Genomic DNA, 26,356 nt, shown 5'->3' with positions numbered 1-26,356 from the left:
CATTTTAGGTCTGAATCCTGAATCCTGACACTACAGCTGTGTGACTTTTGTTGTAGCACGAATTCTAATTAGTATTAAGTAAATTCTAATTGGTATTAAGTAAAAACCCAGAGTCAGATACCAGGGGATGAAAGCTGAGCGATCAGAGAAGCGGTGCAGCCAGCCACTAGAGACCTTTTACCTCTACTGAATCCTCAGACTGAAGGGCCGATCCTGTCTCTACCAATCCTCAGACTGCATGCTCAGACTGATTCCATCCTCAGATGGGCGGTTTCAGACTGCTGCCTCAGACTGCACCTCAGACCACAACTGTCTCCACCAAACCTCGGACTGCACGTGCAGACTGCAAAGCTCGTTTCCTCCCGCTTTATATTCCTCTCTCCGTCCAGCCGCATCAGTCCGGTCTCCAAAACCTCCCTAGTGCTAGGGTTAAAGGCACAATGTAATCCCAACTACTGGGATCACCTTTGTGTGAGCTCTGTTTCTCTTTTAGACAGATTCAATCTTGTGTAGCCCAGAATACCCTTGAACTAACAGATATTCCTCTGCCTCTGTCTCCGGAGTCCTAGGATTCACGCTGTGAGCCATCATTCCCCGGCCTCCAGTGGTTTAGCTCTGCACTCTGATCTTCAGGCAAGCTTTATTTGTTAAAACACGAACAAAATATCACTATAATTTGTCAATGAGTTCTAAAAAGGATGAAGATGCTTGTCAAACACCTTGTGGTAGGTGCTAAGACCATCAAAATAGATTGCCCCTAGCCCATGACCCTCCCGCCTTCTTCCTTAGCTACGTGCTTCTTGAAAATGATGCGGGCCTATCCCTATCCCATTATCTTCTCTTAGACCCAGCCCGCTGCCAGCAGTGTTGGTGCATCAAAGATCTAAATGAACTTTAGATAATTTTTTGTTCTTTTGGGTCATTTCTGAATCCTCTTTGTATTAACAATTTCTCCTTCCAACTTTTATTGTCTGCAACACTAAATGGCTCCTGATTTTCCTAATTCATTTTCACATTCACACACCCAGAGAAAGCACAATACTTTGCAATAAAATCAGAGCTGGAATTCTCTATTCTTACTTAGTTCCTATTCCTGTTTGAATCTCTGGAGTTTTGTTTTTACTGTTTGGGGTCGTGCCACTCAGCTCCCAAACAGAGTCTCATTCTTACTTATGAACACTCAAGCTTAGCTTGGCCTGTTTCTAGCCAGCTTTTCTTAAGTTATTCCATCTACCTTTTGCCTCTGGGCTTTTACCTTTTATTCTATATACCTTTCTTCTTACTCCATGTCTAGTGTTTTGGCTGGGTGGCTGACCCCTAGCATCCTCCTCTCCTCCTTTTCTCTCCTCCCTCTCCTCTTCTTAGCCTAGATTTCTCCTCCTATTTATTCTCTCTGCCTGGAAGCCCCACTTCTCCCCCTCTCCTGCCTATTTACTGACCGGTCAGTTCTTTGTTGGACCAATCAGATGTTTTAGGCAGGCAAAGTTACACCGCTTTAGAGTTAAACAAATGTAACATAAAAGAATACAACACATCTTTGCATCATTAATACTCCACAGCATAAACAAATGTAACATCTCTTAAACTAATATTCCACAACAAATCTCCATATATTTAATTTTTTATTTATGTGTGTGTCTTTGCTTGTCTGCATATGCACCATATGTGCATAGGAGCTGGAAGAGGGGAGCAAGAATTAACAGGAGGCCATCAGCTGCCCAATGCTGAGTCCTCTTAACTGATAAGCCATCTCTCCAGACTAAACTTTTGCCTTCACAGAGGTGACTCCCTCCTGGAAATCATCCAAATTTATTGTACCTTGAACCCATTTCATGCCATAAGGATGTCAGCACTCAAAACAAATATATGCTCTTCAAAATATTTATTAGCTGTACAAAACTAAACAATATGAGTTCTGTTTCTTCAAGGTATATTTCTTGAAAGGCTGGAATGGCTGAGGTTTCCCAGACTCTTAGCTTAATGAAGTTTTGACAGAACATGTCATCTTTTCCTGGTAAATCTTCCTAGAGCATACACAGATATCTCTCTTTACTCCACAGACATTTGAGCTGCACTGAAAATTAGGGACATCTGCCACAAAGAAAAAGAAGTTCAAAGATGTTCAGATGAGTGCGTCTCAAAAGTTTCTGAATGCTAAATGTTGGGAGAGGAACAGTTTCAATATCTTATTCTTCCACTTTTATAAAAATAGACTGTTTCAAAGAAACTTCTAACAACCAGATTTGAGGGGGAAAGACCCACACATTCTGCAAATCAGTTTCTATGATGCTATTCTCATGCTTCGCTTAAGGGTTTCACAATATCCAGCCAGGCAGTGGTGGCGCACACCTTTAATCCTAACACTCGGGAGGCAGAGGCAGGCGCATCTCTGTGAGTTTGAGGCCAGCCAGGGCTACAGAGCTAGTTCCAGGACACCCAGGACTGTGTGACAGAGAAACCGTGCCTCAATAAATAAATAAAAACAAACAAACAAACAAATAAATACTTTCACAATATCCAAAACCCTTCCAAACCCAACCCTTTCCATGCATCTTCCTCTTCATAAATTGCAAATAATAGTTCAGAAATCGCTTTTGAAGTCCAAAAATGGACCAGGGAGATGCTTAAGATTAAGAACACATTCTGGGGATTAGAGATGGCTCAGCGGTTAAGAGCACTGGTTGCTCTTCCAAAGGACCTGGGTTCAATTCCCAACACCCACATGGCAGTAATCCACTGTCCTTAACTCCAGTTCCAAGAGGATCTGACATCCTCACACAGGCATACATCCAAGGCAAAAACCCAATGTACATAAACAAACAAACAAACCAACCTCAAAACAAAACACATCTTGTTCTTGTGGAGGAGTTCAGCTCCCAACAGTGCACCCACATCAGGTGGCTCACAACCGCTCCCAACTCCAGTGTGCAGGTATGGACACCCCCTCCCACCAGTGTGCAGGATCCTCACATATCCATGCAGACACAAGCACATAAGATCATGTTAGGAACTGTAGTTTTAGTTTAGGGTGTGATTGTTTTTTTTTTTAAATATTTTTTGTTTTACTTATATGTTTATATATACACTACACATATTCCTGTTACCCAGAGGGCAGAAGAGGGGGTCAGATCCCTGAGCACTGGAGTTACAGGCAGTTGTGAACCACCTGATCCGGGTGCTGGAATTGAACCCAGGTCTTCTGCAAGTCCAGCACATGAACTTAACCACTGGGACGTTTCTTGAGCCCCTTAGTTTAAGGTGTGTGTGTATGTGTGTGAGAACACGTGCATGCTGAGGGGCAACTTGAGCTGTCATTTCTTTGGTAACAGTCACCATAATTTTGGAGATGATGTTTTCTCACTGGTCTGGAGCTTTTCAAGTAGCTTAGGGTAGCTGGCCAGCAAGACCCAAGCTCATACCACCATGCTTGGCTTTTTTATATGAGTGCTGTGATTGAACTCAGGTCCTTTACACAACCTGGGAACTTTGTTAATTCTGTAATTTCTTGACCTCTGATATACAGCTAGGGGAAAAAAAAAATCAAAGCTTGAAAATCGTCCTTCCTGGGCTGGTAAAGGTGCTCACTACCAAGCACGGAGACCTGAGAGCAGTCCCCATGACCCACATGATAGAGAAAACATGCCGAATCCTGCAAGATGACCTCTGACCTCCACAGGCACATCCAAGTACATGAGCACTACCCATCCCGCAAACAAGTATCACACACAAAATAAAGATATTAGCTCATTAATTAAAGGGGAACTGCTCATATTTTAGCATAACATTCTTTTTTCTGATAAAGCAAGTTTTAATATTGCAATGAATATATATATATATGAGATGGAGGAAGGTCATTGGTTAAAAAATAAAGAAACTGCTTGGCTGGCCCTCATAGGTTAAAACATAGGTGGGAGGAGTAAACAGAACAGAATGCTGGGAGGAAGAAGTGAGCTCAGAGAAACGCCATGCTCCCTTCTCCCGGACAGAGGCGATAGCTCTGCTCTCTGAGGCAGACACATGAAGCTCAGACCCAGGATGGACGTAGGCTAGAATCTTCCCGGTAAGCGCACCTTGGGGTGCTACACACATGATTGGAAATGGGCTAGTCCAGGTGCGAGAGTTAGCCGAGAAGAGGCTAGATATAATGGGCCAAGCAGTGTTTAAAAGAATACAATTTGTGTGTTGTTATTTCGGGGCATAAGCTAGCCAGGCGGCCGGGATGCTGGGGACACAGCCCCGCCGCTCCTATTACTATATATATATATATAATTGATTTTTCGAGACAGGGTTTCATGCTAGTTTTAGAGTCTGTCCTGGAACTAGCTTTTGTAGACCAGGCTGGCCTCGAACTCACAGAGATCCGCCTGCCTCAGCTTCCCAAGTGCTGGGATTAAAGGCGTGCGCCACCACCACCCGGCTGCAGTCCATTATATTGATTCCTCCTCCTAACTTTTGATTTTTATTAAAGCCAGTCTTCAAAAGTTTATCAATGGAAAATATCTTCCTTAAACAGCAACAGAACTTTGCATCTTACTATTTTTATATAATCTACATTTTTTGAATCATTACTCAAGATACCTTACCCAACTCTTAGCACATTTTATTGCTATTATACGTATCCATGAATTTCCTTTAACTTTCCTGAGTCCCTAGTAAGCAAACACTGTTTTTTTAGGGGGTTGGAGACATGGCTCAGTGATCAAGAGCATTTATTGCTCTTGTAGAGGACCAAGTTTAATTCCCAGAACCCACATGGCAGTTCACAACCATCTATAACTCGGATTCCAGGGATCTGATATCCTCTTTTGAATTCCACAGGCATCAAGCATGCATATGGTGCACATACATACATGCAGGAAAAATAATCACATAAAATAAAAAAATGTACCTTACAAACTTAAAAGCAACCAAAACAGATACCAAATATTCACGTTTCTTTGCTCTGAGACAGTCTCTGTGTAGTCCTGGCTGGTGTCAAACTCACAAAGACCCACTTGCCTCTGCCTGTGTTGGGTTTAAAGGAGTTGGGACAACTATGCCTGGCCTATCCATTTTTTAGACCTTTCTTCTGTTGAGACAAAGTCTTGCTAAATAAATAGCCAGTCTGCCTCGCAACTTGTAGCAATCCTATTGCTTCAGCCTTCAAGGGCTTCTGTTCCAGTCTGAGCCATCTCCTCTGCTTCCTCAGTCTTTCCAGGCCATCCACCTCTCACAGCTGTTTGCTTACTTTCTTGCAGATTAGCATGGAGCTCACTGTGGGACCCAAGCAGGCCTTGAACTAAAGGCAGTCTTCCCCCATTACCCTCCGGAGAGGAACTCAGGCCTAAACTACCACATCCAGCTCTGAATTTAGTTTAGGATGCCATCAGGCCAGGCACAATAACAAATACTGCTAACTCAGCACTGAGGCTAAGAAGAGTCCTGAGTTTAAGGACAGTCTGAATGACAAAACAAAGCCCTGTCTAAAAGAATCAAAACCAAACAAATTACATCATTAGGGATAGGGAGGTGGCTCGGCGAGTCAGCGGAAGAACCTGCACTTCACATGCATTCACCTCAACACTCTCACACAAAACAAGGTTTTGGTTTTTTCTCCCCCAGCCAGGTATCTCTGTACAGTCCTGGCTGTCCTGGATCTTACTCTGTAGACCAGACTAGCCTTGAGCTCAGAGATCCACCTGCCTCTGACTCCCAAATGCTGGGATTAAAGGTGTGCACCACCACTGCCCAGCCACAATAAGTATTTGTAAAAATAACAAGAACAGCTGGAGAGATGGCTGAGCAGTTAAGAGCATTTGCTGCACTTGCACAGGACCATGTTCCATTTCCAGCACCAACATTAGGTAGCTTACAATCACCTGTTGGATCTGACGCCCTCTTCTGATCTGGTATACATACAGACAGACAAAACATGCATACAAATAAAATCTTTAAAATAAATGGCATTGGGTGTTTAGGAGTGATTAGCAAGGAAAAGGTGGCCCTGGGTTGTCTTGTGTGCAAACACACACACAAGCCAGCCTCTTAAAACTATAAGCTTTTCTCAGTCTAGTTAAAAAGCTATGAATTATATGTATTTTATCTACTTAACCTTTCTAAATTATACCTCATTTCTAGTGTCACATGCAAAGATATACAATATGCTTAAATATATTATTACACTAATAAACACTCAAAACTTTCATGAAATCTCAAGATATAACTATGCACTAAAGCACACCATTAAAGAGTCAGTAAGCTCCACATCCTATCAAATTACGAGTTTTAAGTTCAGCACTGGGATGGAGATGGAAGGGAGTTAAGTTTCAGGCCACCGTGGGTTACAAGGTGAGAACCTATTTCAAAGAGCCAGCAACTAGGAGCAAAGCATACTCCTCTGTTCTTAGCACTTTATACATTATATCCTATATTTTCCAATGCAGCAGTGAGGGGATATAAAATAGAAAACAGGCACCAGGAAGATTTAGACAAGTAAGGTAAGCACAGAGTGACTTTTAATACACCAGTCAATATTAATAAAACACAAGTCAAACAGACAAGTGCAAATATTTTTCAGACCAATGTTAATAGGAAAACAAATGAGACATTTTTTTTTCCTTTTGGAGGGCAACATCTAATATTAGCCAAACCTTGTTAGTCAAATGGCTAACCAAATGTAAAATGTATTTTGTGTAAAATTTGGAATAATCAGAAGTCATTCTGGCATTTCAAACAGCTATGTACAGTATTACCAAGATCAGTTTATATACACAAACATTGAAGAGAAGCTGGGCAAAACATTTAAAAATAGGCTAACTATACAACCAAGTACAAGACTTGACAGAAGGAAACACGTTTTAAAGAGGACATTATAAGAAAAAAAATTACAAAACCAGTAACAATTATACTACATTAATACAGCGTTCAAACATGGAGGGACAGGTGCACTTTTTCAGTGCACTAGCTTGAAAGTCCAAAGAACAAAAGGCAAGCTGCTCTTCAGGAAGGGCAGCTCCACATTTCACATAATTGTTTTGAAAGAGAGCCTATTAACAACAATGATTGTTTAATGCTAGTCTTATAGCAAGAGGAAACTAAAATAGCAGCAAATTCACAAGGCAAGGCTTCCACAGAATGACCATCCCATGTACACACAATGCCTAAAGTGCTCCCAGTTGGATATACAAGTATAATTCACAATAGAAAAAAGAAACGTAAGACTGACACAGGTACATCGGAGGCTGAGTAGTAGTACTGAGTCTCTGAGCAGTTCTCTTTTTTGAAGGGAGAGGATGTTCGTAGTAAGGGCCTTGAGTCCTTTCTAAGGGTCCCAGCTAGGAAAGATACCTTCCATCACACTGCAATAGTGAATGATACGCAGCACCCAACACAGTGGTTAACCCTGCAAAAGCTAGTGGAACATCCAACAGTGACTGAAATCCTACATGAAACAGACGGGAAGATGAGACAAAAGCCTGACATAGCCAAGTCAGAATATGTTATTCTCAAATGTTATTCACATAAGTCCTAAAAGGCATTTCAGGAAAATTACTGCTACCAATGGACAAAGTAAATTGCAAAGCAAATTCTAGCAGTGATTTAACCTAGCTTCCTCTTGTCACAGTTTTTTTTGGAGGGGGCAGTGGGGGGTGTGAGCAGTTCAGTATATAGTAAGGCTGACAGAGCGGTTCATTTTCTTTCCAATAAGTCGAGAAGCTCTATTACTCTGGGTGGTGGACCTAGTGGCCATCCGATCCGTGAAGAGTGCTCGTTCCTCAGCTGCAACTTTGGCTGCCATCTGGGCTTTCTTGAGTTCTCTAAAAAAAATAAGAAAGGAAGCAATACATTTTATTTATCTACTGTATTAATCTTATACAAAGAGTCTTAGAGGCCAAATACAAACTGAATTGTTGTGCTGGCCAGTTTTATGACAACCTGACATAAGCTAGGGTCAGACAGAAGGGAGCCTCAAGTGAGAAAATGCTTCTACAAGATCAGGCTGTAGGCAAGCCTGTTTCTTAATTAGTGATTGGTGTGGAAGGACCCAGCCTGTTGTGAGTGATGCTTCCTTGGGCTAGTGGGGTGGCAGCACACACCCTTAGTCCTAGCACTTCAGAGGCAGAAGCAAGTGTCTATGTGTGTGTTCAAAGCCAGCCTGGTCTACAAAACAATTTCCAGGACAGCCAGGACTGTTAGACTCCAGGACAGCCAGGACTGTTAGACAGAGAAACCCTGACTTGAAAAAAATAAACAAAAAAGCAGACTTAGTAAGCCATGAGAAGCAAACCAGAAAGCAATACTCCTGCCATTTTGAGTTCCTGCTTGGCTTCCCTCAATGAACAATGGATATGTAAGTCAAACAAACCCTTTCCTTCCCAAGTTGTTTTGGTCATGGTGCTTCATCATAGTAATAGTAATGCTAACTACGACAATTGTCATATACTATCAATTATTTTGAGATGCACTTGAGAAACAAAAATATAACAGAGCTTTAGCTTATATACTCAAATTTATGACTTGTGCTTTTAGCATTAAACTATAAAGACATTAGCAAGAATTTTGGGTCTTAAATAATTTCAAATTACACTTCAATTTATATCAAAGGACAAAATTTAATTTTAGAATCTAAGTATAAAATTCTTATTTAACATAAAACCTCTTCAAGTTAAAAGTCAAAATGACAGCAAATTGAATTAGAAGGTGTTCAAGGTCAGCCTCTTCTATAGTAACTTTGAGGTAAGTTAGGGACATGAGAGTTCCAGTTCAAAAAAGAAACATGCTGCTGGGTGATGGTGGCGCACGCCTTTAATCCCAGCACTCGGGAGGCAGAGGCAGGCGGATCTCTGTGAGTTCGAGACCAGCCTGGTCTACAGATCTAGTTCCAGGACAGGCTCCAAAGCCACAGAGAAACTCTTCATCAAAAAAAAAAAAAGAAAGAAAGAAAGAAAGAAAAGAAAAGGAAAAGAAAAAGAAACATGCCTACAATCCCAGCACTAAGGGGTGAGGTTGGGGGTATAGAGGGAAGAGGATGAGGAGTTCAAGGCTAACCTTGGCTACATACTGAGTTTGAGACTAGCCTAGACTATAGGACTATATGATGAATTACTACCTCAAAAAATAAAGAGGATAAGGGGTATAGCTTAATGCTACAGAATTTGCCTAACATAGGCAAAGGCTTGTGTTCAATCCCTAGCCCTAATGTGCAGATCATTATATGGTATGACACATCTGGGCTGGTGATAAGGCTCAGTGGTGAGGATACCTGCTACCAGGTCTGACACCCTGAGTTTTGATCACCAGAATCCACATGGTAGAAAGATCAATACATGTCATGTGTATGACACATCTTGGAGTTTTGATCACCAGAATTAACATGGTAGAAAGATCAATACATGTCATGCGTATACACATACACAAAATAATGAAATCTAATTTAAAAAAAATAAGCATGAGGACCCCCAGCACCCACACAGAAAGCAGGGTAAGACTGAAGATTTAGCTCAGTGGTAGAGCCTCAGCTATGGGGGTGAGAAGCAGTAGAAGTGTGATTGCACCTGCCTGTAATCTCAGAGCTGTGAGGCAGACAGGAGAATCCTGATTGCCCAGACAGCCTAGGAGTCTTAATATGAGCTGGCATGCTCCAGGTTCATGAGAAACCCTACTTCAAAAATTAAGTCTTTTATGCATTTAATAGCAGAGACAGAGAGAGGCAGAAAGAAGGAGGTAGATCTCTGAGTTGAGGCCAGACCTTACTCTTCATCAAGACAGGAATTCTCTGTGTAGCCCAGGCTGGCCTCAACTCAATTAAAAAAAAAATATGTAGCAACATAATTGACATTAATTTCACAGTTTAATCAACAGGCTGAAGAAAATGCTGTAGGAAAACATTAATGTTGGTAAGAGTCTGGGAGAAATATCTTACAGGTTGATTCAGCTTCTACCATGATTTAGAGCTTTGAGAAAATGACCACTTACACGAAAGCATGAAAACTGAATATAGAATATCACAAAACCTAGGAAACAAAAGCTCTACCACTGAGCCTTCTCTTTCTTTACATCCCATAGCATTCTCCCCAGGCCTGGTGCTGGGGATGAATCTAGGACCTTGTGCTCACTGGGCTAAGTTCTCTTAATACTAAGTACCCACCTTTTTTTGGGGGGGGGGGTTGAGACAGGGTTTCTCTATGTGATAACTCTGGCTGTTCTGGAACTCACTTTGTAGATCAGGCTGGCCTTGAACTCAAAGATTTGCCTGCCTCTGCCTCCCAAGTGCTAGATTAAAGTCATGCACTGGCTGGCTAAGTCCCCACCTTTTCAGACAGGATCTCATTTTGCAATCCTTGCTGACTGTGACCTCCCTCTGTAGATTAGCCTGGCCTCTAACTCACAGAGCTCTTCCAGCCTCTGCCCCTGCCTCCCAAGTGCTGGGATTAAAGTGTGCCCCACCACTCACTGATCCTTTACTTTCTGAGACAGGTTCTCACCAACTTGTCCAGGCTGAGGCTCAACACTGTTGAAAAATTTGAACTTGAGATCCTGCTGCCTCTGCCTCCACACAGCTGGGATCACATGTCTATGTCACCACACCCAACTTAGCCTTAATATTTATCATGTGTCTAGCTGTACAGTACACACTTGTGCAAGTGCATACAGAGGCCAGAGGTCAACATCACATGTCTTCCTCAATTGATATCCAAAATCTTCAATGTTTGCAACATAAAGCTTTTTAAAATTATTTATGTGTATGGGTGATTGTTTCATATGCATGTATGTCCATGACTCATGTGTGCGCCAAGGAGACCAGGAGAGGGCAATGGGTCCCCTGGGACTGAAATCACAAACACCTGTGAGTCTTTAATGTGGTGCTGGGAACTGAACCTCAGTCCTATGGAAGGACAGTCAGTACTCTTAATTGCTGAGTCATCTATTTCTCCAGCCCTCTTTCACTGAATCTAGAGTTTGATGGTTCAGCTGGGCTGGTAAGGACCAACCTGTTTCTGCCTCTTCAGTGCTGAGATTACAGACACAAGCCTCTACGCCCAGCTTTTTTTAAAAAAAAATATTTATTTATTTATTTATTTATTTATTTATTTATTTATTATGTATACAATATTCTGTCTGTATGCCTGAAGACCAGAAGAGGGCACCAGACCTCTTTTACAGATGGTTGTGAGCCACCATGTGGTTGCTGGGAATTGAACTCAGGACCTTTGGAAGAGCAGGCAATGCTCTTAACCTCTGAGCCATCTCTCCAGCCCTACGCCCAGCTTTTTACGAATGGGTTGGTAACAAACTTTTTACAATCTCAGGTTCTCATGTTTATGTGGGAAAACCTTACCAACTGAGCCACAATGCCCAAACCCCACTTAAAGTACATAATTGCAAAGTTTGACAAAAACCCTAAAGGATCTCTCAGAATTTGAGAATCAATGAGAATTTAAAAAATTAAAATTAAAAAACAATAACAACAAAAAAATCTACTTACTTCTGCAAAAGAGAATTTTTGAATTTCTCAGCATTCAATTCTATTCGTAATTGCTCTGCGCTCTTTCTAGATGCAGACAGCAACGCTGAATGCTTCACCAGCACCATCGCTGAAGGCCTTTTCTCTGGATCAGGATGAATCATAACCTGAGAAACAAAAGCAAAATTGTGATTAAAAACTACTACTTATAGCTGAGCATGGAGGCACGTGCCTTTAATCCTAGCACTGGGAGGCAGAGGCAGGTGTATCTCTGAGTTCAAGGCTAGCCTAGTCTATAGAGTTGCAGGACAGCCATGGCAACACAGAGAAATGAGAAACTCTGTCTTGGAAAACAAAACAAAAATATAAATCTACTACTTATGGCCAGGTGCATGCCCTTAGGTCCCAGTACTTAGCAAGCAGAGGCAGACAGACCTGAGTTTGAGGCTAGCCTGGTCTATATAGTTCCCAGGATGAGCTACAGACACCCTGTCTCTAGAAAACCCAACCAAACAAGAAAGACTACTACTTAGAACAATCCTTTTCTATACTATGAACATGTATTACTCTCTTTGGTTAGTAAAAAGCTAACAGGCTGGTAGCTGGGCAGGAAGTTAGGTGGGAAAGCTAAACTGAGAATGATGGAAAGAAGGAGGGTGGAGTCGAGAGAGATGCTAGTGGCAGTCCAGGAAGCAAGACACATGTAGAAGACAGGTAAAATCATGAGTCACATGGCAATACACAGATTAATAGAAATGGGTTAATTTAAATGTAAGAGTTAGCTAGTAACAAGCCTGAGCTACTGATAGAGAATTTGAAAAATATTAAGCCTCTGAGTCTCTGGTGGTAGGGATAGGAAACGTCTGGCTACAACACTCACTTTTAGCAACTCTGTCAACTCCTGGGAAAGCACTTGTGGAATCCTGGGTAATCGACCCTGCCTGATTTCATGCCACTGGTCTCCATTTCGGGGTAGGGGTTCAGCACCAGCAGCACATACAACTGTGAGAGCAAGAGCAAAAATATCTGCTTTCGGTAGATGGCTATAGTTCTGTAAAATTTAAAAGGAAAAAAAATTAGTGGTCAAAATAAAATATTATGCACAATGATGGTCTAGGTAAAATCACATTAAAAACCTTTCAATGCCACATTTAAGCATCTATTCAGGAAATAAGCTGCTAAATTTAGGAGGATGCTGACTTTTTTTTAAATTACAAATAATAAGCTGGGGTAGGGGTTAAGTACATATCTAAAAATAGATGCTGCTTTATCAGGTGCCCAATGACATGCTCTGAAGCAAGTATCCTGCCCGCTGGAGATGCAGATGCAGACAATGTGTATGGAGAGAAGAGCAAGGAGACTAAACAATTAGACGTCATGTGGCACAATATGTCATAATCTACCTTTCATTTCCTCAGTAAATACAACATAATCATTCTTCTGACAACTGCCTAAGTGGGACAAAGCAAGTACTGTAAACAAAGGAAAAATAATTACCTCTTGTAAAACTTCATTTGCTAGAAAACGACTATCACCTTCTTCAACTTGTGGACTAGAGATTCTTGTCACATGCCCAAGATCACCTAGACGGTTTAGAAAAGTACAATAGCTCAGTTAGCAGAGCACTCACCCAGCATGCACAAGGCCCTGGCTTGGTATCTATAACCACACAAACCAGGCATGGTAACAGATGCCCGTAATCCTAGGACTCAGAGTAGATGCTATCCAGGCTACACAGCAAGTTCAAGGAAGCATACCGAGACGCATGTAATGCTGTTTCAAAGTATATAAATATGGACTGGAGAGATGATAGCTCACCAGATAAGAGCACTTGCTCTTGTCAAGAACCAACATTCAGTTCCCAGCATGCACGTAGTAGCTCAAAACTACTTGTTACTTGAGTCTCTTGGAATGCTTCTTCTGGCCTCCTTGGGCACTAAGCATATACATGATGCATTTATATTAAGGCAAACACTCAAAAAGAGGATTATGGAGATGGCTCAGTGGAGAAGGGTACTTATCAAAAGTAAGGAGCAGAGTTCAGATTCCCAGAACCCATGTAAAAGCCAACAGAGGAGCACATGTCTGCAAACCCAGAACTACCTTGAGATGGGAAGCGGACACAAGAAAATCCTAGGAACTCACAGGCCAGCTAGTCCGGAATCCAAAACAGGGTACAACAAACAAAAGACCCCAACATGAAACAAGATGGAACGTGCGGACTAACACCTAAGCCTGTCCTAATATTCATTCGTGCTCTGTTGCACATGCATGCCCACCATGTCCACACTACACTTACATACAACCAACCCCCCAACCCCTCTTAACTTTAACATAACAGTTATCACAACAGTTAACAAAAGTTTTACCTATTTTAAACATAACTTTGTTGGATATCCAGTCATCTTCATCTCCTTCTTCAGAGACAGCATTTGGGATTGAGGTTCGAGATATGAAAATATTACCTGTTGAATAACAATATTAACAAACAAGGCCAAATATAAAAACTACCAATAAAGCCAGGCATGGTGGTATACATCTTTAATCCCAGAACTCAGGAGGCAGAGGCAGTGGATCTCAGAGAGTTCAAGGCCAAGCCTAGTTTACAAATCAAGTCCCAGGACAGACAGATCTGTTACACAGAGGAAATCCTATCTCATAAAGAAACACACACACACACACAAGATTTTAAAAAAATTAAAATCCATAAAGTTGGTGAGATGGCTCAGTGGGTACTTGCTACCAAGCCTGACAACCTGAGTTCAATCCTCAGAAACCGCATGGTGCAAGGAGGGGGAAAAAAAAAATCACAGAAAAAAAATCATCCATCCAGAAAATCTTAAAAACGCATATTTTTTTCCAACCCAATCTTAGTGAGAATAACAACCTCAAGGGATAAAGATGAGGCTCTACACCTGGGTAATACGTATGTATGTATATATATATATATATATATATGTTTTGGTTTACAGAGACAGGGTTTCCTGTGTAACTTTGAAGCCTGACCTAGAACTCACTTTGTAGATGGGGCTGGCTATGAACTCAGAGATCTGCCAGCCTCACCTTCCTGGGTGCTGGCATTAAAGGTATATGTCACGACCACACAGTAGGGAATATTTTTTTTTTAATTTAGCAATGATCTCTAAACATTTGGGAGTCACTGCCAAGACCCTTTTTGCTTATATATTAATCTTTAGTATTCTATTAACTTAGAAATAATATCTGTGCAAATGGAGTTATGGACGGTGGGTGCTGGATTCTTTCCAAGAACAAGAGCTCTTAAACTGCCAAAGGATCTCTCTCCAGCCACAATTTTAATCTGATGTTATCAGGCTGGAAAAGAAGGATGGGTCATTTAGCTACCATCCAGTACCTACATCCCAATACTGTTTATGGCTTATTTCCTGCTACAAACAATACTTCTTTTTCTTAAAAATTACCTCATAACTGACTTAAGTCTGAATGGCATATTTGTTTTTCGGTATGTGGGTGTATGACATATGGGTATGTGGGCTAGAGATTAATGTCAAGTCTTAATCCATCCTTTTCATCTTACTTTATGAGATAAGGTCTCTCACTGAACCTGAAACTTTTAGTTTTGGCTATACTGGCTGGCCATTAAGTTCCCAGAACCCACCAGTCTCTGTCTTCATCTCACTCCTATGTGGGGTTACAGATGCAAACTTCTGCACTCAGCTTTTACACAGGTGTTAAAGATCTGAACTTTGGTCCTCATGATTGCACAGCAAGCACTTTTTACCCACTGAACCATTTCTCCAGACCAGTGTATTTCATTTTAATAGATTTATCAATATTACATTGATTTTAGTATAGCATAATTATTACTCATCTGTGAAGTTTCACTTTATAGGACAATATATTCACGGTGATATTTGTAATTTTGAATTTTTTAAACCTCAGTACCACAAACCACCCCAACAAAAATCCTTTATGTCCCTTAGTATTTCTAGCCTTTGAACCTTGTTATACAAAGATTCATTGTATTTGCTGCTTAATATAAGATACAGCAGTACTGCCTAACCTTATAGTCTGATCTCATACCTATATCCAAACATTTCTTCCTTAATTTTTTTTTTTTTTTGAGATAGAGGTTTACTTGTTCAGTCGTGGCTAGCCTGGACTATATAAACCAAGCTTGGCTTCCAAATCCCAGAGATTCTCCTGCCTCTGCTCTAAAGTGCTGGTATAAAAAGTGTGCACACTATACTTGTTTTTTTAACTCCTTTAAAAAAATAACTTTAGTCAGGTGAAAATAATTTAACTGTAACTCACAAGTTGTATAAAGCTACTTAAATTTTATCAAATCAACATGTTTAATAAAAACAAATTTTTTAATCTGTAAAATCCAAATTAAAGGAACTTGTCAGGATATAGAGATGGATCAATGGTTAAGAGTCCTTACTGTGCCAGGCAGTGGTTGTGCTTGCCTTTAATTCAGGACTCGCGAAGCAGAGGTAGACAGATCTCAGTGAGTTCGAGGCCAGCCTGGTCTACAGAGATAGTTATAGGACAGCTAGGGCAATTACAGAGAAAAACCTTGTTTGAAAAACCAAGAGTTTTTATTTACTGCTATATTGTAGATAACTGGGATTCGGTGTTAGCACCTATAAAGTGGCTCACAAATGCCTCAGTTCCAGGTTATCCAACATGCTTGTCTAGCCTCCAAGACTAATTTAAACTAAATTAAAAATTAGTTGCCCACCCTACCCAGACAGGGTTTGTGTAACAGCCCTGACAGTCTTGCAACTTACTGTGTAGACCAGGCTGACTTCAAACTCAGAGAGATCCACCTGCCTCTGCTTCTTGAGTGCTGGGATTAAAGGTGTGTGCACCATACCAGCTAACTAGTTTGTTTTTGTTGTTGCTGTATAAGAAAAGCACCTTGCCTGCAATAATTAGTTTGAATTCATCAGCCCTTCTAACTTCCAATTTACAGGAACTATAAGAAAGATAGAAACTAAAAATGCAAGAAAGCAACTGGTTAAACAGAGAAGTTTATCTGTAGGGTTAAGCGTGTCATTTTAAAGTAGAGGGGCTGGAGAAATGGTTCAGTGGTTAAGAGCACTGGCAGTTCTTCCAGGGAACCAGGTTCAATTCCTAGCATGCACATGGCAGCTTACATCTGTCTGTAAATCCAGTTCAGGACTTCTGAGACCCTCACAGGCATACACGCAGGCAAAACACCAATGAACAGCAGATGATAATCAGACACACAGTATGGTATCTACCAGTTTAAATGAATCAACTATGAAATATTTAGGCCTGTTGGGGGCTGGGGGTGGGGGTGGTCTAGTCTTCCCATCATAAATCAATACTAGTATTTTCATATTGCTACAATGAAATAATTTATTTCCAATACCCAGGTTCCAAACAGCACAGCCAAATATTTGGAATACTTACTAGGTTTTATATCCATGTGAACCAAAGACATTGAGTGTATGTATCTCAAGCCCCGGCCAACTTGCAAAAGCAGATCCTTCAGCTCTCCTTCGGTAAAGTAACTCATGATTCTGTAGTTCTCACTTATAGCATCAGCTAAACTCCCACCTAACAAAGACAGCAAAAATTAACATTTTTTTCATTTTCCCCTTATTTACAAAAAAACCTTTTTTCCCTTCTCTCTATATGGAACAACTGCAATTCTCCACCAAGAAAATTACATTTTATAGAATCCCCCTCTTCAACTTGCTCGGGATATCAACTTTTATTTATTGTTTTAGTATAAAATATACTAACAAATATAGAAAATAGAATTTAACACTAGGCCTGGTGATGTAGTAAGTAACATAATACCAGCTATCTGGGAATCTAAGGCAGGAGGATCAAGAGTTTGAGGCCAGCTGTGGCTACAAAATGAGTTTTAAAGGTAGCCTTGGCAACTCAGAAGACAGTCTTCAAATGTAAAAAGGATTCAATGCCTAATGAACATGGAGAGGTCCTAGGTTAAATCCTCAGCGCCAAGGGGGAAAAAAATTTAAACTTTCTTTTAACTTATTAACTTCAACAACCAATTCAGTTTACTTTCTCAGAGTAAACCAGCAGTTTCTCTTTCTGAGGGGAAACCTCTGGAGTGGAACAAGAGCAGGGGACGGTGGTGCATACCTTTAATCTTAGCACTTTGGAGGTAGGGGCAGGCAGATATCTGTGATTTTGAGGCCAGCCTGGTCTACACAGCAGGTTACATAGGCAGAGATAGTGAGAACCTAACTCTAAATAAACTAAGAAACTAATTAAATAAGGAAAGGTCTTTACTACCTATATGACTTAGTGACTCATAAACTACTAGACTGCTAGTTATTTATGAAGATGAACAAGAATAAACCTTACCATCAAGTGTTTCTAAAACTTCTATTTCTTTCTTTCTTTCTTTTTTTTTTTTAAAGACAGACAGGTCTCTATGTAGCCCTCCTGGCTGGCCACAAACTCAAAGATCCATCTGCCTCTGACTCCCAAGTACTAGAATACCACCACCACACTCAGCTACATCTCCTTTTGTCTTTTTGGTTTTTTGAGACAAGATTTATGTGTGCAACAGCCTTGGCTGTCCTGGAACTTGCTTTATAGACTAAGCTAGCCTTGAATTCAGAGATCTTCCTGCCTCCCGAGTGCCAAGATTAAAAGTGTGCACAACCACACCCAGCTACATTTATCTTTTAAACAAAGATTTATACACACACACACATACACACACATGTATACATATATATGTGTGTATGTATGTATGTATGTATAAGTCAATGCTCTTATGTGTGTACATCTGGAAGGTAGAAAAGGGTCTTGGTGTCTTCCCACACATTTGAGCAAGTCTCTCGCTGATTCACTGTCTCAGCTATACTACAAACCAGTAAGTCCCAGTGATGCTTCTGTCTCTGCCTCCCTGGGAGCTGGGGGGAGGGGGAGTGGGGTCTGAGGCAAATTCAGCAATTCTAACTTTTATGTAGATGCTGGAATTTATACTCTAGTTCTTGTAATTGCACAGCAAGCATTCTTACCCACTGGGCCCCCTCTGGGGGCTCCCTAAACAATACATTTCTTTAATCTTTATGGAAACAACTTAAAAATGGAAACAACCCAAAGGTGTGGGCTCAGCCAGGTGGTGCATACCTTTGATCTCAGCACCAGGGAGGCAGAGGAAGGCTAACCTCTGTGAGTTCAAGGACATCTTGGGCTACACAGAGAAACCCTGCCTCAAAAAAAAAAAAAAAAAAAACCAAAAAAAAAAAAAAAGGAAAAAGAACATAACTTACTTAATACAGATGTATTAATGAATTCTAGCTTTAAACTAGACTGGACAGATGGTGGATAAAGCAGGATTTCAGAATGGCTTCAAGAAATGGCTAAATTTAGATGAATGGAGTCATTGTCCTTTTATGAGAAACCAACATCAATGTTAGAAGCTCACAAAATGCAAAAGCTAAATGCAGTGAAATTCGTTGAAAACAACTTTATTATTTGAACGCGTATCCCAAAGTTCAAGTATTGAAATCTGGGCCCTAGTAAACAGTAAATAGAGAGCTGTACCTTCAAGAAGGGATTAATGTGAAATTAAGTCTGGTCTCGTGGTACTAGTCTCCTGGAATATCTTAAGATCAAGGTCTGCCTTGGCTGGAGTCCTAGCTAACTGCTTAGTGATACCAGTCACAGCACAACGCGATACAGCTCAGAGGCAGGGCACAGAGAGCAGTCGAGGAGCTCTCAGTCAAACCCTAGCACCACAAAAGGACTGTCATGAAATTTGCCATTGAAAAATAAAAGAGCCAGGGGTGGTACCACATGCATTTAATCCCAGCACCCAGGAAGGCCAGTTTAGTCTGCATATATAGAGCTTCATCAAGAATAGACAGTGAAACCCTACATTCTACATGCAAAGATACGGCATGAAGGACCACCTCAGATGCTCACGTCTTTTTCTTAGACTTCCCTTCCTCCAAAACAGAGAAACAAATTTATTATAATTGCCTCATCTCACTGTATTATTTTTGTACAGCCGAAGAGAATAGACTAAGAAAATCTTTCCTGTGTGCTGTGTGCTCAGAAATAACAAAATATACAATATGGGAAGGCATACTAGTAAGCTGTCTTCTCATGAAGCCCAGCACTGAGTAACAAGCATATAAATAGAACAAGTTCTCCTACTGAGGTATGTTAACAGATGTCACAGAGGGGCTAAGGCTTCCAACTTGAAATTCATGTTACTCTTCTGGATGAAAGATGAGAAAGGGAGTCAGGTAAGGTAGTGCATGTCTTTAATCTCCACTTTGGGTATACAGAAGCATGAGAATCTCTGTGAGTTCCAAGCCAGCTAGGGTTACATAGCAAGACCCTATCTTAAAAATGTCACACACAGACACAAGAGAAAGGGAACCAGAAAGATCATAATAAATAGTCCCATGGTGCTTCTTTCTTTCTTTTTGGTTTTCAAGATAGGGTTTCTCTTTACCTGTGGAGCCTGTCCTGGAACTCGTTCCGTAGGCCAGGCTGGCTTCGAATTCACAGAGAACTGCCCTGTCTCTGCCTCCCTGGAGTGCTGGGATTGATAAAAGGTGTGCGCCACTATTGACTGGCAGTGTTTATTTTTTAAACTCAAAAGTTTATGAATGGCCGGTTGTGGTGGCGCACGCCGGTAGGATTTGCTGAAGGAGGCAGAGGCAGGAGGATCACGAGTTCGAGGCCAGCCTGGGCTACACATTTAAAAAAAAAAACAGAAGAAAAAAAAAAGTTTATGAATGAACATGACATCACTTACCATTACAATATTCATTTTGTATAAGCATATGGTCATCTTCTGCCCACGCAGAGAAATAGCGAACCACATGGGTATGCTGCCCAAGCACAGCATGAGCATATACTTCTCTCAAAGCATTCTGCCTAGAAGAAAAATATTAACAGAGTGCTAAACCATTTCTACTCAGGACTAAATCAAATCACCTGAAGCACCATAAAGTAAATATGACCTTTTAAACTATCATTATGCTAAAAGGTGTCTTATTTAACAAAACTAAGATTTATGGAAACTGGCATAGTAGTACACACTGTAACCATCAGGGAAATTGAGGCAGGAGAAGGGGAGTTAAAATTATCAGCATACAATGAGCTCACCAAGGCTAGCCTAATCTGCATAAGATCTAGTCTTAATAAAAGCATTAGGTATTTGGTTACCTAGAACTTTAACGTTTATCAATAACAAAGGAGACAAAATACAAAAGACAGAAATGATTAATACGTACTCATCAACAGAGCCAGCCAATGGTTTTTTTGATCGCTTAATAGCATAAATGCATCCATCTAGCCTCTTCACACATTTAAACACAGAACCAAATTCTCCAGAACCAATTTTCTCGACCTCATGAAATTCAGTTTCATACCGCGACTTCATATTGCTTTCAGTAATTGTAATTCTCTGTAATATAGGATATCCATTTATAATACAAAGATATAAAATTAAAAAATTATTCTACCCTAGGTTCTACTGTTTATATGACATGCAGACATATATTAACTAAATTATAAAAAGCTATTTACTTTAGCAGGTCTTGTTTCATCTTCAAATTCATAATCACTGGCTTCCATGTCTTCAGAGGAACTAAAAAAAAAAGAATTAAATGTTATCAGAACATACATCAATTTAAGATTAACTTTACATAACTATAGAATGAAATAGATTTTTTAATGGATAGAAAAAAAATGTAGCATGATTAATAAAAACCCAGAGACAGATATTGGGGTTCAACTTGAAGACCAGAAAAGCAAAGCAGTCAGCCACTGGCTTTTACCTCTACCTCAGTCTAAAAATGACATTCCAGAAATGCTCAGAATGAGACTGAGCCTGAAACCTGTGCCCTCCCATCTTAAATTTATCCTCTCTAGTGCTGGGATTAAAGGTATGCAACCACCACTGCCCAGTTTCTATGGCAAACTACAGTGGCTACTGGGATTAAAGGTGTGCTACCACTGCCTGGTCTGTATGGCTGATCAGTGCAGCTGTTTTACTCTCTGATCTTCAAACAAGCTTTATTTGTTAAAACACAAATGATATATCACTACAAAAAAAAAAAGCATATAGTTAATTTTATAACCCTAAAATTTGACTCATCTGATTAAAAACAAAAAACAAAAAACCCCAGCTGGGCAGTGGTGATACATGCCATTAATCCCAGCACTCAGGAGGCAGAGGCAAGTTAATCTCTGTGAGTTCAAGGCCAGCCTGGTCTACAAGAGCTAGTTCCAGGAACAGTTAGAGCTGTTACACAGAGAAACCCAGTCTCAAAAAAAGAAACAGGGGGCTGAAGAGATGGCTCAGCGGTTAAGAGCATTGCCTGCTCTTCCAAAGGTCCTGAGTTCAATTCCCAGCAACCACATGGTGGCTCACAACCATCTGTAATGAGGTCTGGCGCCCTCTTCTGGCCTGCAGACATACACACAGACAGAACATTGTATACATAATAAATATTTTAAAAAAATTTAAAAAATGAAACAAAAAGAAAAAATCCCTACCGAGATATGCTCACTAACTAGACTACTGCTACACAGACCAAAATTAAAGCATTTCTGAAATCAAATCCCTGCCATCAAGATAGCTCAGAGAGCCAGGCGATGGTGGCGCATGCCTTTAATCCCAGCAGCACTCGGGAGGCAGAGGCAGGCGGATCTCTGTGAGTTCGAGGCCAGCCTGGTCTACAGAGCTAGTTCCAGGACAGGCTCCAAAGCCACAGAGAAACCCTGTCTCGAAAAACCAAAAATAAATAAATAAATAAATAAATAAAAAGATAGCTCAGAGCAGCAGTTCTTAACCTATGGTTCGAGATCCCTTTGGGGTAATGTAAAATACACATTAGATACTTACATTTACATTCGATTCATAACAGTAGCAAAATTAGTTATGACATAGCAATGAAAATAATTTTATGGCAGCATTAGTAAGGTTGAAAACCACTGGCTCAGAGGGTAAAGGTTCTAGTCACCTCTTGACACCCGAGTTCAAGCTTGGGGACCACACAGTGGAAGGAGAATCAAGTCCTTAAAGTCAACCTCCACACACACAAAATAAATACGTGTAATAATAACAATTCTCTCAAATTACTTGAAATTAGATGTCTGACAAGAAATCTAGGCTTGGGGTTGGAGACAACTCATCGGTTAAGAGCACTGGCTGTTCTTCCAGAGGACCCAGATTCAATTCCCAGCACCCACCTGTCTGTAACTCCAGTTACAGGGGACCCAACATCCTCACACATGCACATGCAGGCAAAACAGCAATGCACATTAAAATAATTAATGAATTAACACTCTAGTTTTTTTTTTTTAAGGCAGGGTTGCTCTGTGTCGTGGATGTCTTGGAAATCACATTGTAGACCAGACTGGCCTTGTACTCAAGAGATCCACCTGCCTCTACAGAAAAGCTTGGACTAAAGGCATGCACCACCAATGCCTGGTCTAGGCCTTTTGTATATAAGAGTTTTTGCAGGTATGAGCATTGCACGCAAGCCCAGGGCCTACAGAGGTCAGAAGGAGCAATGGACCCCCTGGAGACAGAGTTACAGCCATTTCTAAGCCATCACTCAGATGCCTGAGAACTGAACCCCAAGAACAGCAAGAGCTCTCAACAGCTAAGCCATCTCCCCAGGAATCGAGGTTTCCTATTCTTTTCCTTTCTTACTCCAGTTCTTCCCTCCATCCATCCCTCTCCTGAGGGCTGGGCGCTAATGTTCATTAGTGAAGCCTTTCAGAGCAGAAACACGCACTCAGTACAAACTGAACAGTACATGAAACCCCGCTTAGGTGTACATCAGACCCAAACTGTAAAGACTTACTCATTAAAATATGCTCTCTTTCTCCCGCGACACTGTCCTGAGGAATGGAGTAATACAGGATCCGGAGTAAAAGGATTAATATTCACTTGAGGAGTTTGCCGGGTGTCGAATTCTCTTCTTCCTGATTTTTCTGTGTTCATGAATAGAGAACTACCCCGGAGTTTAACAGAGCTGGAATCAATTACTCGAGCTTTGGAAAGCAAACTCTATGAAAGGAAAAACAATCTTCAGGACACAGCCTTCAACTGGCCTTTCTAGGTGGCTGATGTAGCCGAAAGCATCACATAGTGAAGGACAGGTCCCACTACCCGACTTGGGGAAAGAAAAGAACAAGGGAGGGGCAATATACGAGCCTTCCGCACATTTCAAGTAAAATAAACAGTGGCTGACTTAGGGGTCAGGTTGCACACTATCTGTAAAAGATAGCAAAGTAAAAACCGGAACCAAGTCCTTAAAAGGAACATTTATAGCGACTAAAACTAACTTCATATCAGTGGCTAAACATTAACAAGCTCTTTCAACATTCTAAAAATAAAAGCGATCGGTCTGAAAAAGTCCCTACATCCACCTCAAGAGGGCTTTGGAAGGCGGCCTCATTGGACTCCTCCCACTACTATAAGAACCATGCCTTCGGCAAGTCCGCTAATAAAATAGCAACGCTCCAAAACACACGTATTCTCGAGGGTTATGACTAAGGGTGCGTGGAAATCTGCAAACGCCGACTCCTTTTCCGTGTTAAACTTAAGGGGCGTGTTTGTCTTAATTTGGGGAAATGTCTTAATTTCTGTGTGTGTGTGTGTGTGTGTGTGTGTCTTCTCAAGTGTTACTAGTGATAGTGTACACGTACATGGGCTATTCCGGAGGGGTGCTGACCACACACTTCTCTAAGACACCTTCATTTTAACACATAGGCCAACAAACCCTCAGAGCAAACCCCAGGGTAAACACAAAGCTTCGCTAATACTAAGTCCCGAAAGACAATCAAAAGCTACCAGGGGTGTTCATGACTCTGCGGCTGTAAATGCAGAGAACTCCCAGAGGGCAACACGAAACCAGGAGTACAGGAGGAGGAAAAACCCCTCTAATAAGCCTAACTCCTTCTACCCGGGCTCCCCAAATTACAGGCCCGACCACCGGGTTTAAATGGCACCATATGGCTCGTAGTGCCAGGTGGCCCGCCCCAAACCGGCAGTCTCGCACACCGCGCCACCGGGGCCACCTCCTCAGCCACCTGGACGGCGGGGACCAGCCCCTTTGTAAGATGAAGAAGTTACAGCCCAGGCCCATTGTTCAGTTACATAATCTTTTAACCGACAACCTCTGGGCAGAGCCAAAAAGAGGGACTGCCAACTTTTTTTTTTTTTTGGTGGCGGCGCAGGACGAGAGGGGTGCGGCGAGGCGGTTATGTAACCGAACCCCAACAGCGGCGCGCTCGGCTGCAGCGCCGCGGTTTTGTTGTTTTTTGTTTTTTTTAAGGGCCCTGAAACCGGGTGTCCCGGGTCCCCGCGTACCTTGGGCGTGTGCGGCGTGTCGAACAGTCGTAGTTTGCGGAACGTCTTGTGCGGCGGGGTGCTGGGATAGCCGGGCAGCGGCGAGCAGCGGCCATCCATGGCCCGCGGCGACCCACAGCCCCGCGGGGACGCATCCCCCCGGCCGCCGCAGTGCACCGGCGAAAACGAAGTGCCCAGAAAGTAGGCGGTGGCCGGTGACTTGACGGGGGACGACGAGCCGAACCCCTCCTCCTCCCAGGAGTCGCCCTCCGTGCCGGCGCCCGCCGCCTCCGCGCCCCCGCCGCCGCCCCCCAGCAGCAGATCGTCCTCCAGCTCCCCGGGGCTGCTGGGCTCGGCGCCGGGCGAGCGGCGGCGCTCGGCCTCGGCTTCGGCGGGGCTGCGCGCGGAGGGCAGCGGCGAATCGGGTTCCTGGAAGGCCGAGTCCTCCCCGGTGCTGTGGCCGCTGCCTTCCTCCTCTTCCTCCTCCTCTTCCTCTTCACAGTCGCTGCCCGGTGCGAAGATGAGTTTCTGCCGCAGGCTGCAGGCGGCCGCGGCGCGGCGGGTGGGCGGCGGCTGCTGTCGGCTCAGGAAGCTCATCTCCCGGTTGCAGTCCCGGCGGAGCACGGGAGAGCGGAGGACGGGCGAACACAGGCCGGCGGTGTCCAGGTCGCGGCTGGCACAGGGGGCGGGTCCGCCACGTGCGATCGGGCGCGCCGGGCTCAGGCTGCAGCAGGCCTGCTCGGTGGCTGCGGCGGTACCCGGGGCGGCGGCTCCGAGGCGCTCCAAGCTCCCAACGCCGCGACAGCGACGGCTGCAGCGCGGACCGCCCAGTGGACACTGACCGGTCCAGGTAGCAGGCAAAGGTCTCCGCAAGTTCGGCCGCAAGTTCGCGTTCCGCGGCTTCCCGCGACCGTTAACCACGTGACGGCCCAGCCCACCAATCCCCGCCCAGCCCGGGGTTTGAAAAAACAGGGGAGGCGCGACGTAGCCCGCGGGGGAGGGCCCAGCTACGCGATTTTGGCGCGAAATCGCTGGCCCCGGAGCCGCGGCGCGCCGCCAGTCCTGGGCGGGTCGCGGCGTCGCGGACCAATCAGCGAGCCCGGACTGCACAGACGCCCGTCTGCGTTCTCCGCCCGGGGGAGCGGAGCCTGCCGGGAGGCGGTCTGGGCGGAGGGCCGTGGGAGCCCTCCGACCCGGGCGTGGTCGGCGTGGTTCAGCCTCTGGCCCCGGGTTCCGAAGCATCCGGGCACCGTGCAGCCCTTAGGGACGGCCAGAAGCCTGGCCCAAGCCCGTGTTCCGAGGCCCGACCCCTGGGGCGTTCTAGGCGTTCCGGAGTGGCCGTCTGAGTCGGAAACGGTGACTGTGCTCTGGACGTCCTCTGAGGCGGCCTCTTCAGCCCCGAGTCCCGCACCAGACCCAGGGCCCACCATGCTGCCCTGGTGTTTATATTTGTTCGCTAGCACGTGAGAACGTGCTGGCCTGATTGGCCCTAGGAGAAAAAACAAACAATACCTAAGGAAACTACGGGCACACACCCGTAATTTCAGCAGTTTGGAAGCTGAGGCAGGGGGATCAGAGTTCAAAGCCATTGT

The 26,356-nt window shown here is 43.0% G+C and overlaps 1 protein-coding gene across 1 annotated transcript; it reads right to left on the bottom strand.

Moving 5' to 3' along the window:
- Positions 1–6,472: 6,472 nt before the first annotated feature.
- Positions 6,473–25,667, bottom strand: Wee1 (WEE1 G2 checkpoint kinase). Its single transcript, XM_075971869.1, has 11 exons — positions 24,786–25,667; positions 23,275–23,480; positions 20,987–21,047; positions 20,692–20,864; positions 20,211–20,332; positions 16,865–17,011; positions 13,813–13,908; positions 12,941–13,026; positions 12,324–12,494; positions 11,465–11,610; positions 6,473–7,796 (listed from the first exon to the last, which is right to left on the bottom strand). The coding sequence occupies exons 1-11, from the start codon at positions 25,359–25,361 to the stop codon at positions 7,640–7,642; spliced, it is 1,941 nt and encodes a 646-aa protein (XP_075827984.1). The 5' UTR covers positions 25,362–25,667; the 3' UTR covers positions 6,473–7,639.
- Positions 25,668–26,356: the final 689 nt, after the last annotated feature.

Source organism: Microtus pennsylvanicus, chromosome 5, assembly GCF_037038515.1.
Source record: "Microtus pennsylvanicus isolate mMicPen1 chromosome 5, mMicPen1.hap1, whole genome shotgun sequence".
NCBI classification, from domain to species: Eukaryota; Metazoa; Chordata; class Mammalia; order Rodentia; family Cricetidae; genus Microtus; species Microtus pennsylvanicus.
The sequence above is the reverse complement of the archived record's forward strand: the minus strand, read 5'-3'. Positions and strand labels throughout refer to the sequence as shown.